The sequence below is a fragment of the Hoplias malabaricus genome, chromosome X1, assembly GCF_029633855.1.
Source record: "Hoplias malabaricus isolate fHopMal1 chromosome X1, fHopMal1.hap1, whole genome shotgun sequence".
NCBI classification, from domain to species: Eukaryota; Metazoa; Chordata; class Actinopteri; order Characiformes; family Erythrinidae; genus Hoplias; species Hoplias malabaricus.
In genome coordinates, this window is record NC_089818.1 from 14,443,846 (window position 1) to 14,459,346 (window position 15,501).

Consider the following 15,501-nt stretch of genomic DNA (forward strand, 5'->3'; position numbering starts at 1 on the left):
AACCAAAATGTTTCAAAGTAAAAGTACACGGATTATGCAGCGTGTCTCTGACAGGTCGTGGGTTATTCCATAAATCAGGATTTCTCAATTTATCTAGAAGGCCCGTCATATTGTACAGTGCTTGATTTTGGGCTTCTCAGCTTTGAGCCTTTATGTTACCCGGCTATTGTCAAATGACAAATCATACTTTGTTAAATGGTCTTATATCCTGTCTGAGCACGGACTTTTATTTTGAGTTTCAGCTTATCAGCCGGTTTGTTGGGGTCTTTAATGTTTTCAGATATTGGTGAAAAAATCACTTTGATTTTTAATTATATTATTTTTTACATTTAAGAGTTAGCCTTACCTTCTCAGTCAAGGGAATACATGAATCTAAAGCAGTGAAGAATGGATAAGTTTGTGGTCCGCCTCCCGAAGGAGGCTGAAGGGCAGCAGGATAAAAAACCTTCAGAGAAAGTGTACAAACAGGCGACACTGGAGTCATTAAAGGTGAGTGGAGGAGCTTACTGCACTTTCATAAACCTGTTTAAACACAACATGCTTGTAAACACCCCTTAAAGAGAGTGAAATGAGAAGGGTATAAAGCCAACAACAATGGGCTCAGGAGCAGTATAATTGTATTCTCTGGTGTTATAGATCTTCCTCCAGTATCCTTTTGGCAATGATCCATGATTTTAAAAAATTGTCTTCCCAAAAGAGTGGAGGCGCCCTATAAATAACTTTCAGTTTCATAGAGATGTTGAATGACCTGGTGTCCACACAGTTTTGGCATTGTTTTTTGTTTTTACTCATTACTTGTGAACTGTCCTGTGTTTTTACAGAGAGTGGTCATAATTGAGGACATTGAAAGATACAAATCCATCCTTGAATTACCTGGTCAGACCCAGGAGAACATGCTAATGGCACTGCAAGAGCTTGACAAAAAAGTTCCCTCCAAAGAAGTGCTACGATCGACCAAGATTGGTAAGACTCTTCTGATCTTAATCCCCTCGGTGCAGATTAGTGCTGTATTATTTTATTATGGTGGGAAGCATCTCCTGGATATGACTCAAGTCACTCACTCACATTTAGCAGCAAGATTCTCCACCGAGGGGCACCATTAGCATTCATGAGGGCTTCTTCATATCAATAGTAATAGTAACTTTGGGCTTTGAACATCCAATAAGCTTTAAATACATATTTTAATCAGAAATATCTGTCTACTTTGTTGGTATGTAAAACAGAGCATCAAATTTTTCAGTGTAATAGATTCTGCGAGAATATAATTTCTCTTGTAGGCCACACAGTAAATAATCTGCGCAAACACCATCCGGACAGTGAAGTGAAGGCTTTGGCTCGAGAAGTGTACACACACTGGAGAACGTTCATCGAGGAGAACGCCAACAAACCATCCATAGAAGTGCGCTGTGATAAACAAACTGAGGGGCTCAGGAGCAGCGCTGTAAAACTCCTGTCTGAGAGCATCAGTCTAGAGGTAGGGATTACAGCATTTCTACATAGAGTACAGTATATGGCCAAAGATTTGCACCTCAGCACATATTTTGTCATAAATGAAGGATATTCAAAGTATATTTCATTTATTCTGCAGTAAATGATTCTAATCTGAGAATGAGAATTGAAGTACTCTTTGGATGATTTGGATAAGAAATACTCCAGTTCATCCCAAAGTTTTGGATGGTGCTCTGTTATTTCAGAGAACTTCGTTCCACTGCTCCACAGCCTGAAAGTAGGGGGCTTTATACCCCTCTAACCAAACTTTGAGATTGGGCATGGCTCATGTGCAGCTGCTTTGGAGCATGCCATTTCATTTTAGGCTTTTCTAACAAAATTATGCAAACTATACAAGCATGATTTAACATCAGTGTTCACATTGTGTGCCCACCGGTTTTGCACTGTATTATCAAGAATCCCATTTCTGTATCTTTCTTTCTACACTTAACTGGAAATCTCTTTACGAAAGTTAAACCAATCTCATTCAGTTTTGTCGTTCTCCTCTCATTCCTCCAGGTTAACCATGGACTTGTTGAAAACATAGAGAGGGAGGTTTTTCACCAGAGCTCACGGCTGGTAAATGGAGTTTACAGGAAGACCATACGGGCCCTTGTCTTCGCTCTCAAACACAAACCTGATGTCAGAGCACAGGTGAAGGACGGAAAAATCCCGGTGAATGTCTTTGTGAAAAATCACAAGAAGAAACTCTGAGATGGACAATAAGAGGCTGGATTAGTCCTTCTACTAATGGTTTTTAAACTTCAGTGGTGCTCTTGAAAATTGGGATTTGGAAGAGATTTTTTTTAAATATAAATTTTAGTCTCTATGTTTGTTGGAATTTGATTAGTTTTGTTCATTTTTAACAGTTAACTAACTACTGGGTTTTGTCTAAATGTAAGATGATACTTGAAATCCATGAAACAACATTCAAAGAACTGAGCAACCAGTGAAACAATGGAGATATGGTTTAGAAATCAAGCGTTATCTACAGTGTGAAATACAAAAACTGACAAAGCTTGTCAATAGTTAATTGAGTAGTCTCTACAGAAGAACCAGCCACACAATGGCGATGAGCATGAGGATGACGGCCAGCACACACACGCTGATGAAGACGATGTCACTGGTCTCATGAGGCTCCGTATCTGTGGCTTCTCCGCTGCTCTGGCTGTTGGAAACCTCTGCGAGTCGAGCGAGCTCGTTCATCCTCGTCCGCTCCTCCACCGAGATGATGTTTACCATTGCAACTTTCCTCTGGGCGTCACACTGGACCTCGTACTCCTGAATGTTCTGCTGTTTCCCGTCTGAGAAGTCGATGTAGAGAGAGTTCACCAGCATTGTGATGTTGTGGCGTTTCTGAAGGTTTTCCAGGAACAAAGAGAGTTGTTTGGTTTAGCTTAAAGGACCATCAAATAACTACATACACATACACATATCTATAAGCAAGTACTACTTTTATTGTCTTTTCTATACAATAGAACATCCCTTGTAGCCCCTGAATACACCAGTTTATACTGCATAGAGTGCGCCCCTACATGGATGCCATAGTGAGCACTGAATGGAAGCACAACCTAAGGTCTGTACCTGTCCAGCAGTTCCACAGTTAACGAATCGTGCCAGTATCTTGTAGGTTGTTGCAGTCAGCTGAGCAGAACAAGATGGGTTTCCCAAATAAACGCTTTCCCGGTCCAGCTGAGGCAAAGCCTGCTTAGAAATCTGAATCTGGAACTCTGTTCTGGTGCAACTTACATTAACTGGTACCACTGAAACACATGGACATAAAATAACAGCACCATGTTTAATGCCTTTGGTATAGTAATGTGTTTTTGCCTGCCTACACCACCTCAAACTGTTTTTCCTGAAAAAAATTAAGCACCCAGAGGAAACCCATGCAGACACAGGGAGAACACACCAAACTCCTCACAGACAGTCACCTGGAGCAGGATTTGAAACCACAACCTCAAGGTCCCTGGAGCTGTGTGACTGCGACACTACCTGCTGCTCCACTGTGCCGCCATTAAATTACAGTCTGTGGTAATTATCTATACATTACAGAAGCAGCGCTTTGGTCTGGACACTCACCTCCCGTGTAGGAAGCCGTGAACCCTTTAAATGCTGAGTTGCGGTCAGTGCTGAGTACGACCAGCAGCTTGTTTGTCTTTGATATTAAAGATGGAGGTTCTTCTGTCCCACACCAGCATCCCAGTAAAGGGTCAGCCTCACTGTCTCCATCGTACACCGAAACAGAATCAAAGTCACAGTTGTCTGTCAGACTGTTCTGGTCCTCCAGCTCCATCGCAGGGAAGAAGAGCTTAATCCTGTAGCCGGACGCCAGAGCGATGGTCCAGTGGCAGTTGATGTTGTTAGGGTAAATGTGTGGAAAGTTGGGGCTGGTGAAGTTCCCACTGACCGCTGTAAGAACCTGCTGACATTCTCCTTCCAACAGATGGAAGAGATATAAATAAAAAGTCTGAATATAAGAAAATAATAGCAGTAATAACTCAGCAGGAGTTTGTAAGAGTCGTATTGGCCTCCACCACAGTTTTAGACACTCAGCCTTGCTGGTCCATCTTGTAGATGTAAAACCAGAGACAGTAGCTCATCTGTTGCTGCACAGGTTATGTTGTTTGTCCTTTAGTCCTCCATCAGTGGACACAGAATGCTGTTGGCTAAATATTTTGGTTAGTGGATTATTCTCAGTCCAGCAGTGACACTGATGGCCTTAAAATCTCCAGCAGCACTGCTGTGTCTGATCCACTGTCTCAGCCACACCAATTGACAGAGAGTCTGATAGTTTAAGTGAGTTAACCTGTCCTAATGTCAGCAGTCTCTCAGGTCAGTTGCATTCTGATTGGCTGTCTGTCTCCTTCTATATGTCATGCTAAAATAGCAGACGTGTGATTGGTCCTTTGCATGTCGGTCATATTCCTTTTTCTTGTAGTAATATGTGGTTCTTGGCCATGTCGAGTGGTGAAGGGTACCAGACTCTCTAGGAAAAGTCTGGCAGTGAGAGACTACCCAAGAGTCCTGATCATTAAAGACCAGGGTATAGTACACTTATAAGGTCATTTTAATGTTTTGGCAGATTAATGTATATTGCTTGGCAGCTGTATCCTACTTCTGAAGAGTAAATTTACATTGCTGAAAACTGCTGTTTCATTTTGTATGATGTAAAAACCCTGGTGTGACTTTACCTGAATAATAATAGGCCTTGAATCCTCTTCCTCCGATGTTGAAGTCAGACTTGAAGACCACCAGCAGCTGGTTGGAGGTGGTCAGTATGTTCGGTGGCCGCTGGTTTCCGCAGTAATTCCCGATGTGACGATGCTTGACTGTGGGGCCATCGAAGAGGGCGATGTAATCAAAGTTACAGCCCTCGTTGTTCTCCAACTGAAAGTCCAGGAAGACGAGGCTGACCACACTGTGATTGGACACTTGGACTGTCCATGAGCAGTCAGCATTGTTACTGTATTCTAGTGGATATCCTGGACTGGAGATAACTCCAGAGAGTCCAGTCAACACTCCACCGCACATATCTGACCCCACAAAGAGGAGGAGAAATCAGTACAGTCTGCTTAGATACAGAGGATTATAAAACATGACTTGACTGAAAAAAACATGACAATAACCAGTCAGGTGATACAATTTAATCATTCATTCATTGGCTGACTGATCAGTCTAACTCCGTTGGGGTCGGTCCTTTACCTTTCCTGTAGCCTACAGAGAAGCCCCTGTGGGCCACGTGCCGATCCGAGTGGAAGATGATGGACATGACGTTCCAGGAGGAGCTGAACTGAGGAGGAGACATGTCTCCACAGAACTTTCCCAGCAGGTTCCCCTCGTCTTCTGAGACGCCGTTGTAGATTTTGATGTAGTCGTATGAGCAGTCGATGTGGAACTCTAGCTCGAAGTGTTGGAATGTCAGCAGCACAGAGGAGCCTTCGGACACCACGATCAGCCACGAACACTCCACATTATAGGGGTACAGCCCGGGGAAATTAGGACTGGAGATGTTCCCACTGGTTGCAGAGAGGATCCCTCCACATTTAACACCTGAGGGGATGTAAACATGGTTTTATAATGGATCCAACACAGCAGTGCAGCTGGTGTCTTTAAACCCTGTGTCCACTCACTCTCCACTCTGTGAGATGCTCCTAGCTCATTGGTCCACCTTGTAGATGTAAAGTCAGAGACAGTAGGTCATCTGTTTCTGCACAGTTAGCATTGGTCTTCCTCTAGTTCTTCATCAGTGGACACAGGACACTGTTGGCTGGATGTTGATTTGGTTGGTGGACTACTCTCAGTCCAGCAGTGACACTGAGGGGTTTAAAATTCCAGCAGCTCTGCTGTGTCTGATCCACTTGAACCAGCACAACACACAATAACAATAACCCAAATCATGCCTGCTCTGTGGGGGCCCTGAGCATTGAAGAACTGGTTAAACAGGGACTAACAATGTATGCACAGCAACAGATGGACTACAGTCTGTAATTTTAGAACTACAAAGTGCTCCTGCATGGTCAGTGGACTTGAGAGAATGAACAGTAAGTGTAGAAATAAGGTCATTTTAAAGTTTTGGCTGATCAGTCTTACCTTTCTTAGATGCAGCCTTCCCAAACACATACAAGAGCTGGAGGCAACCAAAGGCAATCTTCAAATCCATGCTGTGACTGGTCTAAAGTATTTGGACAGCAACAGACAAGCAACAGAACTGTGTCCAAGTCCTTAAAGAAAGTCTCCGTGTCTAATGAAAGACCCCAGGTTCCGTCCAGGCCTCACTGAGTGTGGAACCTGATCTGAGGGCCGTCCCGCACCTTCTCATCTACATATTAATGAACACTATCAAATGCACCTCTGCAGCTTGTCATGACACTGTTTGGAGAGGCAGCATGAAAAGTTAATGACGCTCATTCATACACACACTGCCCTTTATTAAAGGACAGCAACGAGGCACGGGAACAGATGTATGATCACGAACAAGAACATCACCACCAGGGCTGCACTCAGGGCTCCTGGTTCTGGTTCAAAACCAAAGTGTGGTACTAGTCTATAACATATACATGTAAAGCCATAAACACACTCTATAAGATCCATACAACATTAACCCTAACCCTGTTAATGAACCCTAGAAACAATTTAGACTGATGAACACAGAGCATCCATAACATTATGACAACCCCCTTGTTTCTACATTCACTGTCTATTTTCTTAGCTCAGCAGACCATAAAGGAGCACTTTGTAGTTCAAATATTAGACTATAGAACATGTTGCTCTGCATACATTATTAACCCCCTTTCACCCTTTTCTTCAGTGGTCAGGACCACTACATTTGAGTGGTGTATAGATACAGATACAGATTCATCTGTGTGTTTCTCCGGAACAAGTGGACCAGATACAGCAGTGATGTTGCAGACCCCTCAGTGTTAAAATGTCCACCAGCCAAACATATCCAGGCAATAGCGTTGTGTCCACTGATGAAGGACTAGAAGACAAACAACACACACTGTCCAGCTACAGATGGGCTACTGTCTCTGGCTTTACATCCACAAGGTGGACCAACAAGGCAGGAGTGTCTAACAGAGTGGATAGTGAGTGAACACGGGGTTTAAAAACTCCAGCAGCCACTGCTGTGTCTGATCCACCAGCACAACACACACTAACACACCACCACCACGTCAGTGTCACTGCAGCACTGAGAAAGATCCACCAACAAATCGTACCCGCTATTTATTTATTTATTTATTTATTTATTTACTTACTTACTTACTTACTTACTTAGAACATGGAAGGGCAGAGTGAAAGGGGCAAAAAATAAAAATCCACTAGGGCAGTGGAGATTTGGAGCAAACGTTAGTATCTCTGTCAGCAGATGGCGGTAAAGCCTCCTGTGTAAATATAGCTCTTCTCTCCCAAGAAGAAGACGAAGGAGGTAAGCCCCGTGACCGAGGCACAATGGCAGCGCCCTGAGTAGAAGATGTCAGTGGGAGTCACGGTGGTCTTTCTCATCTTTACCCACTCAGCTCTAACTTTCTGACGCTGCTCATACAACGTCTGAGAGATGTATAAATCAACAGAGAGTGCGTGTAAGGCGGCGTGTGTGAGTGTGCGTGTGTTTTGTCATCGCTCCCTGTGTCTTAGCGCCGCGTTATGCGCCCGACCTCCGCGCCCAAAGCCCCGGGAGGTCCCGCACATCAGCGGGCTGCCGCGCATCTCTTACGCCGAGAGGATGCACTACGTTCCCGGCCTCGCCAAGCCCGAGCTACAGCAGTGGGAGCGTGGATGGAAGGACCCTAACCACAACACTTCACCTCCACCTGAACACATGGAGCTTTACAGAGACAAACCCTGCTACATTTACAACCAGAGGACCAACCCCCTGGAGGGTAGGAGGCTAATGTTTTTAGACACCCTAACTATTTAAAAGAACAAGATTCAGAATTTGTGTATGTGCGTATCTCTCTCTCTCTCTCTCTCTCTCTCTCTCTCTCTCTGTGTGTATAGCTTTAACCCCCTATACTATTACACTATGTTCAGGTGTGAGACAGGCTCTGTGGCTCACCAAAGCCAAACTCGTCTCAGGATTACCAGATCAGATTTTGTCATTAGCGGAGGATCCAGCCAATCAGATCAAAGATCAGGATGAGAGAGTGCAGAATGCCATCAGACACGCACGCCTCTGGGACACCACGGAAAGCCAGCCGTCCAGAGAGAGGTTCTGGTGAGGAATCTACACTAAGACAGATGACCGATAATCAAGTTTTAAACTGAACACAACTAGTCCATCTTCACTAACCTTGAAATTAGACAAGATGGAGTATTGATGATAAAAATGTGTCTCCATTTTTAGTTTACTACGTCTTTTGAACACAGCAGCTGTCCTTCACATTGTGTGAACGTTGCGTGATGAATGAACTAATTAAAAATGCTTAGAAATTATTTTTTACACAAACTTCCACTGAAATTTTTTTCCTTCTCCTGTGAAGATGCTATTTTGGAGATGCATGTTTTTCATTGGACAGTGACGATATACAATTTATATTACCAACACCGGGGCTTCTTAAACATTTTAGACGTTTCGAGCACACAAACCGACCTGAGGATTAGCAAATGTTGAGGAAACATCTGAATTTTTTTGTTTTGTTTTTGATTACAGTTGTGAATGTCGCCTTTAAGTGAGATATACTTACTTTTACACATACCGGTAGATCACTTGCGTCTACTCATTGCACATGAGCAGTAGCATGTGGTTGGCTACTTTGAATGAAATATTCATTGTCTGTAACCGCTTATCCAGTCCAGGGTCGCGGTGTGTCCGGAGCCTACCCGGAATCACTGGGCGCAAGGCAGGAACACTCCCTGGAGGGGGCGTCAGTCGTTCACAGGGCGTTCACACACATTCACTCACAAACTCACACCTATGGATACTTTTGAGTCGCCAATCCACCTACCAACGTGTGTTTTTGGACTGTGGGAGGAAACCCATACGGACACAGGGAGAACACACCAAACTCCTCACAGACAGTCACCCGGAGCGGGAATCGAACCTACAACCTACAGGTCTCTGTGTGACTGCGACACTACCTGCCCCCCTAAATGGAATATTAGCATAAATAAAAATGTGTGTGTGTGTGTGTGTGTGTGTGTGTGTGTGTGTGTTGATGTTGATTGTTTAATGTGACTAATCTATGACACCTAGTGGCCAAAACATGAAAGCCTTTTTTTTCTGTGACTGAAATGAACAAGACCTTTAATATCCTTATGGCAAGGGTGCTGCCATAAGGGTTCCTTTATTATTAAAAACGTAATAATAATAACATTTCTAATAATACTGCTCATTTACATGCATTTCTGTGGTAGTATTTCCCATATAAAAAATGAACTCAACGCATTGATCATTTCTTTAGTGACAATTACATAGTCAGTTCTTTAGTATCCTCCATATTCTCCTGACCACTGCTCTGTAACTGGCTCAGTGTCTTCAATCTGGTGAGTGGCATTTGGCCTGGCGCTGCTCTGACAGGGTGTTGAATTTAATGACGGTCATTAAACAGGGAGCAGCCTGCTGACCGGGCAGGGGGCCGCTCTGTAAAGCCTTTATTAATTAATTCTGCCCCCAGGCAGTCGGCTATTCATGGGAACCTCTTCACCAAAGCTTTGATACCCCTCCTGCCCCCTCCGGCCCCTCCAAAACGCTGCCCTTTGGGAGCTTTTTTCATCTCTCGTTACCGTTTTCTCTCTGTGACATAAATATAGAAAGGCCACAACTCCAGCTCTAACACTTTACTAAAGAACTTTATTAAGAGTTAAATGCACTAAAACATCATTTTTTAGTGTGTGCCTTGAGATTAACAGGTGGGGAAACTTATCAACTTATTGAGATACTGCAAATTTAATCCTTAGTGATGCCCCAGCCATCCATATCTGGAAGTCCATAGCTGGCCCCCTCCTTCCTCTGGGTGAATAGCATATATGGTCCTCATGGGCCTCCATCAATCACCTCAACTGGCATCTGTTAGTTAACACAACTGGGCAGTTGCTGTTCTCTACCAAGTGGGGAATTGGGAGGTGGGAGTAATAAAGGAAAAATTATTCCAGGGTCCTGATCAGACTTTCTGTTTTTTTCCCCCTCAGTCCATCTCTGCTGTATAACCTGCTGCACTTGTGTGGAGGACTGCAAGTCACTCATCCAGCGCTGAGCAGGAGGATTCTGGCTTATAAATACATCCTCGCAGCCAGCTGGAGCAGAGGTCAGTCCACCACAGGAGTTGATGTGTAGGAAGCACGTGGCTCTGCATGGCCTATATCTCACATCTTTCATAAAACCATTTATAAAATATTTATTATCTGTGGTAAAATCCCTGAAGTGTCCAGTGATGTCTGTTGGGCTTAGATTATTTATATGTGACTTTAAGGCAGGTGAACAGAGGCAGGGGGTTTTGGGGCAGGTTATCCAAGGCAGAGGTAGAGTAACATTACTAACTAATTAATTCATTGTACAAGGAAAAAAAACCCAACAAAAAAAAACATGGAGGGTAGGTTAATTGGCTTCTGTAAAAACTGTCCTGGTTTGTGAGTTAATGAGTGTGTATGTGTGAGTGAATGTGTTTGTGCCCAGATATGGATTGGCGCTGTGTCCTGGGTGAAATCCTAGTGCCCGATGCAGTCCTCCAGGTGGACGGTCGTTTCTGGTTGAGAGTACGCTGTGCGCGTTTGGCTGCCGCTTCTCGCCAGTGTGTGTGTGTGTGTGTGTGTGAATTGAGCGTTCTGAGCAGTGTAGATTGTAAAGCGTCCTTGGGTATCTAGAAAGGCGCTATATAAGTGTAACGATAACTAACATTGGTGTGTGTCCTCTCAGGTGAAGATTTGTTTCAGATCCGTGGGCAGAATGGGCTATTATTGAACAGTATGACCCCTCTGCCTGCAATGGCTGGACCCGAGGAGATCCAGTCAACAGCTGAACACGTCCTGGAGACATTTTATCCCATCTCCCCCACTATCGACCTGCAGAGCACCAATGTTTACCAACTGAAAAACTCCACTGGTCAGTCTTTGTCTTTCTCTTTCTCTAGATCAATGGGGACCAATGGGAATGTATTTTTATCTCTTGTAGAATCACTAATTTATTAGAGGGATGTGTATGTGTTTTTTGTTTTGCTTTGAGCAGGTTTCAGAGACGACTACCCGTACCCTCACGCTCACACTTTGTATGTGATGGAGGCTGGAAACACGCCCCGACTCCTCCCTGAACAGCTCCGCGCGAAGATGATCATGTTCTCCTTCGGGAACGCTTTAGCACGAGCTCGGGCTCTTTATGGAGTAAGAGCTTTACTTGACATGAGGCACATGAACATTTAACCCTTAGTCCCTGTTAATGAGATCACAAGAAGGGTCATTTTACATTTATTACATACAGCACTGACGGTTCAATTCTGTGGAAAGTGTAGATCCTCAAAATCACTACGCATATCATTTGTATTTATTAGTGGATGAGCATCATTATTAGGGTTCAAAAGCACACAGTGCGTAGAACCCAATTGCTTTTGTTAGGATTTTTCTTATTATTTTTCTTTTTCTCCTGAAAAAGTCCTTGTGTAAGTGTCCGTAGGTCATACAGACACCCCACCTTGGAGGGTAGGTGTAGTCTGCATCTCGGTGGACAACAAAAATTAAATTGATTGTCCTAATGGTGGCGCTATAGCGAAGCAAAACGCATTTAGGTCCATATCTTTTTTTATTACTATTATTATGATTTCAGTTAAATGAAATGTTATTGTTGCAATATTAATATTTTTTGCCTTGTTTCTTGTAATGCGGAACCAAAATGACTGTAAATGTAATTTATTATATAACAGAACCTATGATAAATTAATCTTGTAATGTAACAAATCAAACTCTGAAACTGTGACACTTGTAAGGGATAAAGAAACACTAAAATGGTAACATGGCGTGCAGATCAGCCTCACTTTCATTTTCTGAATTATCTCTTTAAACAGAGATTTATTAGAGAATTATTTAAATAATATTTAATAAATCCCTTTGTCTTCTTTCAGAATGAGTGCGGGGTCCTGGAGAAGCCCATTGTCGTTCAGAGTGTGGCCACTAATGGCCATCTGTTCCAGTTTGTTGTTTTCCAGCTGAACACCATGTCTCTGGAGGAGGACATCGGAGTGAAGAACCTGGCGTGGGTGGACGCTGACCAGCCGCTCTATGACTTTGCCAGAGTCCAGCCTTTAATAAAGAAGAAAGTGGTGCAGGTAGGGGCTTCAGAACTTCATATACAGGAGGATCTGGCTTTATTTGTGTCCACACGGCGCACCACAAGAGATCACATACTCACTCACATTTAGCAACTGTTTCACAAGGGGGTGCTATTCAGTAGTCCAGGAAATTTGACTGTTGCTCAAAGCCTAAGCAGCAGCTGAAGATCCATTTGTGAGAGCTGTTGGCACCTCAGGGGTGTCTTTGTTGTTCTTGTTGTTCTGCATGCAAATATCTAATCCTTAACCATTTTAACATTATTCTTTTCTCATTTCTCAGATTCCTGCAGGTTTATCAGGATATCAGCCAGAAACCTTCAAGAAATTCCTGGCTCTTTACCTCAATGGAGCAGCGTGAACCTCCAGAAACCTCCTTTTCACACAGGATCAGGACTTTAATATTTCACACAGACTTTTCCAAAATGGGAGAAATAAAAAAAAAAAAAAATTAAAACTGATTCAGGCTTGGCCATTATTGCAGATGCTATGAATTAAAGGACACAATCGATTTCAGACCAAACACCACATCTTCGTATATGTTTATTTTGAGGAAGAACAGGAAGAGGCAGAAATTAGTCGCATTCATGACCAGATCCCTATGGAAACTAAAATGATTTAAATCTGTTAAATATCTTAGTTTCATGTGAACAGTGTAAACAAGTCTACATTCTGACACAGAAAAATATAATACAGCAGATGCTTTAGGTCCAGCGTTTCTGAGGCTTTTAAGCTTTTGGACAGCTTCAGAAAAGAGATAAGAACAGTATCAAAATAGATTCCATTTAATCATCTGTAGGAACAATAAGGACGAAATGAGTTTGACACATGAAATCAGATTCACTCTCAACAGCAGGAACACAATCTCCTGAGAAGACAGAATTCAAACTGAAACCTCTGAGAATTATTGTGGAAAAGGAAACTACATTAAAATAATGGTACACTGAATCGACTGCATTAACTGTGCAAATTATTTCTTCAACAGTGAAATGTAACATTGTGTTATCTTAATTCATATATAAATTATGCACACAGCTAATGCAGCTTATAGATTCTATAAAATGTTTGATGGCACCCCTTAAAATGTATGAGTTCAGCTATTTGGACACCAGTTCATCTTGCCAAATGCCAAGCGTCAAAATTTGCATTTGTGATCAAAAACTATATATATATATCCAACACTAGTATCAGATGCTAACAAATCTCCCAAGATGTATTGCAAAACCTTCCTAGATCATTACACTGGACAAAAGCCTGATTAATACAATTAATTTCATTTGACAGAACAGGTGTCCACAAACCTTTGGCTATATAGTGGATTCCATAAAATACAATTTGCCTAACAGTGGGTTTTCTGCTTTAAACAAACTCTACAAAGTATTTGTCAAACATCAAGCATATAACACTCCACTCACCCATCACTGAAGGCCTCATCCACACATTTCTGGTGGACAGGTCATCATTTGAATTAATACAGTGATGAAATGCTGTGGTGCATTGCTCATTCCAACTCTTTCCTCATGGACTCCTCCAGCTGTAGTCTGGCAGTGTGTGTTCATATGTTTTGAGAAAGTACATGGCTGAAGATGGGGTGGGGGGGGGTGTGTGATATTTTTGTTAAGATATTTTCAAAAACTAGCTTACACTCGCTGCTTTATATCATGTAACTTATCTTTAGAATCACTGAGGTATTTGCAGTTGAATTGACATGCCATTTAAAATAACTAAAAGCAGTAGATCCAAACTCATTTGCAGTAAGGTTTAGTGAAGTCCAGCTAAATTCAGTTATATCTAGATATGTGTGGACAAGGCCGGCAGTTATTTAGACCTATATTTATTTTTGCCAGTGGTTACATAAAACTATAATCTAAATAAACAAGGTGTCAGAGCAACTGCTGCTTGGTTAGAGAAGCTTTTCAGCAAGTTGAGAAACTGTACTCATTGCTTGCCACAATATATTCATGTCATTATTGATTAAAAATATTATTTATTTTAAATATTTGTAAGGCTCACCATGGATTGTTTGAAGATTTGGTGTCATAGAAGTCCATTTTTCATTAGTTTGTATATGTTTTGTTAAGCTTGTCCAACCTAGTAACAGTTGCTACAAAGGAACACAAGCGGGTGGAGTTTGGATAAATGAACAAAATCCAAAAAATATAAATCCCATTCAGCCTTTTTTATAGCTCATTGTGTCTACTTTTTTAGGTGAGTACAACAAAAATAACCAGGCCACTCACACAGATTAGAAAGGACTAAAACGAAATATCATGAATTTTGAAAGAAATATAAAATCAATCACATTTAACTAGATGAACAAATAAAGAAAATTCTATAGTAATTTGTACTACATTTAAATGGAAGTGATTCATGGAAGAGGTCATCTTTCCCAGTGGTTCATCCATATTTTCGACATTTTCCCAGTTGTGTCTTTGGATGAATCATGAGTTTTTATTTTACGAATGCCAAAAGAAAAGGGGCAAATAATGAGCCCCTCAAAACAAAACGAAGATGCAGTTTCAAGGCAGCCGCTGATGCAGATGAAATCCAAGATGACAAAGGCATCCTCAGGTGGTCTACTGGAATGTTGTGGATAAATTATCTTTTGTTTTCATTTAGTTTTTTTCCCTATTTTTTGGTATCGTCCACTGCGCTGGTCCTGCAATGATGTTCGAAAAGAGGTCCAGTACCAGAGCGACCAAAACTTGTACATGACTTTCAAATAAAAATATCCATAAAAAAGAAAGAAAATTTACTGTACAAATCATCGTCCAGTCCACTCTGTCCATGTTGTGATGGACTATGTCCAGGAGTGTTGTTCTCTGTCTAAAGTCAGAATCATCTGATTTTCAGATCTTCTCCAAAGCCCTCCATTTGTGGTTCTGGGCCTTTAAGGAGCACTGATCACACACTCATGGTCATTGTTGGGGAATACTAAAAACAAACAAAAAAAGGCAAAAGCATTACATTCTGAAGTGATATTTCTGCAAAATAACATTGAAGTCAGGGGAGTAAGAGAACAGCACTTTCTCCTCCATGAAAATCCTCACCCAAAGTGTGCTTGAGCAATGCTTAACTGTGTGTGTGTTCATTGCCACAGATGTGTTATATGTAGGGTCCATATTTCAGCTAATCTATGGAAACTTGCTAGCATTATCATTGTGCTAAGTGAATGTCTAAATCATTAGAGGCTGTTTTTCAGCTTCTTAAGTGTGTTAAGTTGCTAATAGCTTTTTATTTATTGTTAACTCTTGTAAAC

At 42.0% G+C, this 15,501-nt stretch overlaps 4 protein-coding genes across 5 annotated transcripts in view; 2 read left to right on the plus strand and 2 right to left on the minus strand.

Annotated features, from left to right (window-relative positions):
• Positions 1 to 52: 52 nt before the first annotated feature.
• Positions 53 to 2,607, plus strand: LOC136675507 (transcription elongation factor A N-terminal and central domain-containing protein 2-like). The gene is made up of 4 exons (XM_066652061.1): positions 53 to 489; positions 822 to 963; positions 1,278 to 1,474; positions 2,008 to 2,607. Exons 1-4 carry the CDS (start codon positions 388 to 390, stop codon positions 2,200 to 2,202), a joined length of 636 nt encoding a protein of 211 aa, XP_066508158.1. The 5' UTR covers positions 53 to 387; the 3' UTR covers positions 2,203 to 2,607.
• LOC136675505 (CUB domain-containing protein 2-like) lies at positions 2,478 to 6,316 on the minus strand. Its single transcript, XM_066652056.1, has 6 exons — positions 6,082 to 6,316; positions 5,194 to 5,541; positions 4,683 to 5,024; positions 3,571 to 3,924; positions 3,073 to 3,251; positions 2,478 to 2,844 (listed from the first exon to the last, which is right to left on the minus strand). The coding sequence occupies exons 1-6, from the start codon at positions 6,149 to 6,151 to the stop codon at positions 2,533 to 2,535; spliced, it is 1,605 nt and encodes a 534-aa protein (XP_066508153.1). The 5' UTR covers positions 6,152 to 6,316; the 3' UTR covers positions 2,478 to 2,532.
• A 1,100-nt stretch (positions 6,317 to 7,416) lies between these two features.
• Positions 7,417 to 13,367, plus strand: LOC136675580 (large ribosomal subunit protein mL37-like). The gene is made up of 7 exons (XM_066652203.1): positions 7,417 to 7,871; positions 8,023 to 8,206; positions 10,120 to 10,235; positions 10,844 to 11,029; positions 11,153 to 11,304; positions 12,039 to 12,242; positions 12,526 to 13,367. Exons 1-7 carry the CDS (start codon positions 7,547 to 7,549, stop codon positions 12,601 to 12,603), a joined length of 1,245 nt encoding a protein of 414 aa, XP_066508300.1. The 5' UTR covers positions 7,417 to 7,546; the 3' UTR covers positions 12,604 to 13,367.
• Positions 13,368 to 13,485: 118 nt separating this feature from the next.
• Positions 13,486 to 15,501, minus strand: part of LOC136675581 (single-stranded DNA-binding protein 3-like) — a 30,193-nt gene continuing 28,177 nt past the window's right edge. For both annotated transcript variants that reach the window (XM_066652205.1, XM_066652204.1), the window contains one exon: positions 13,486 to 15,176. In XM_066652205.1, the coding sequence (XP_066508302.1) occupies positions 15,147 to 15,176 (30 nt within the window). In that variant the 3' untranslated portion in view covers positions 13,486 to 15,146. The remainder of the gene's footprint in view (positions 15,177 to 15,501) is intronic.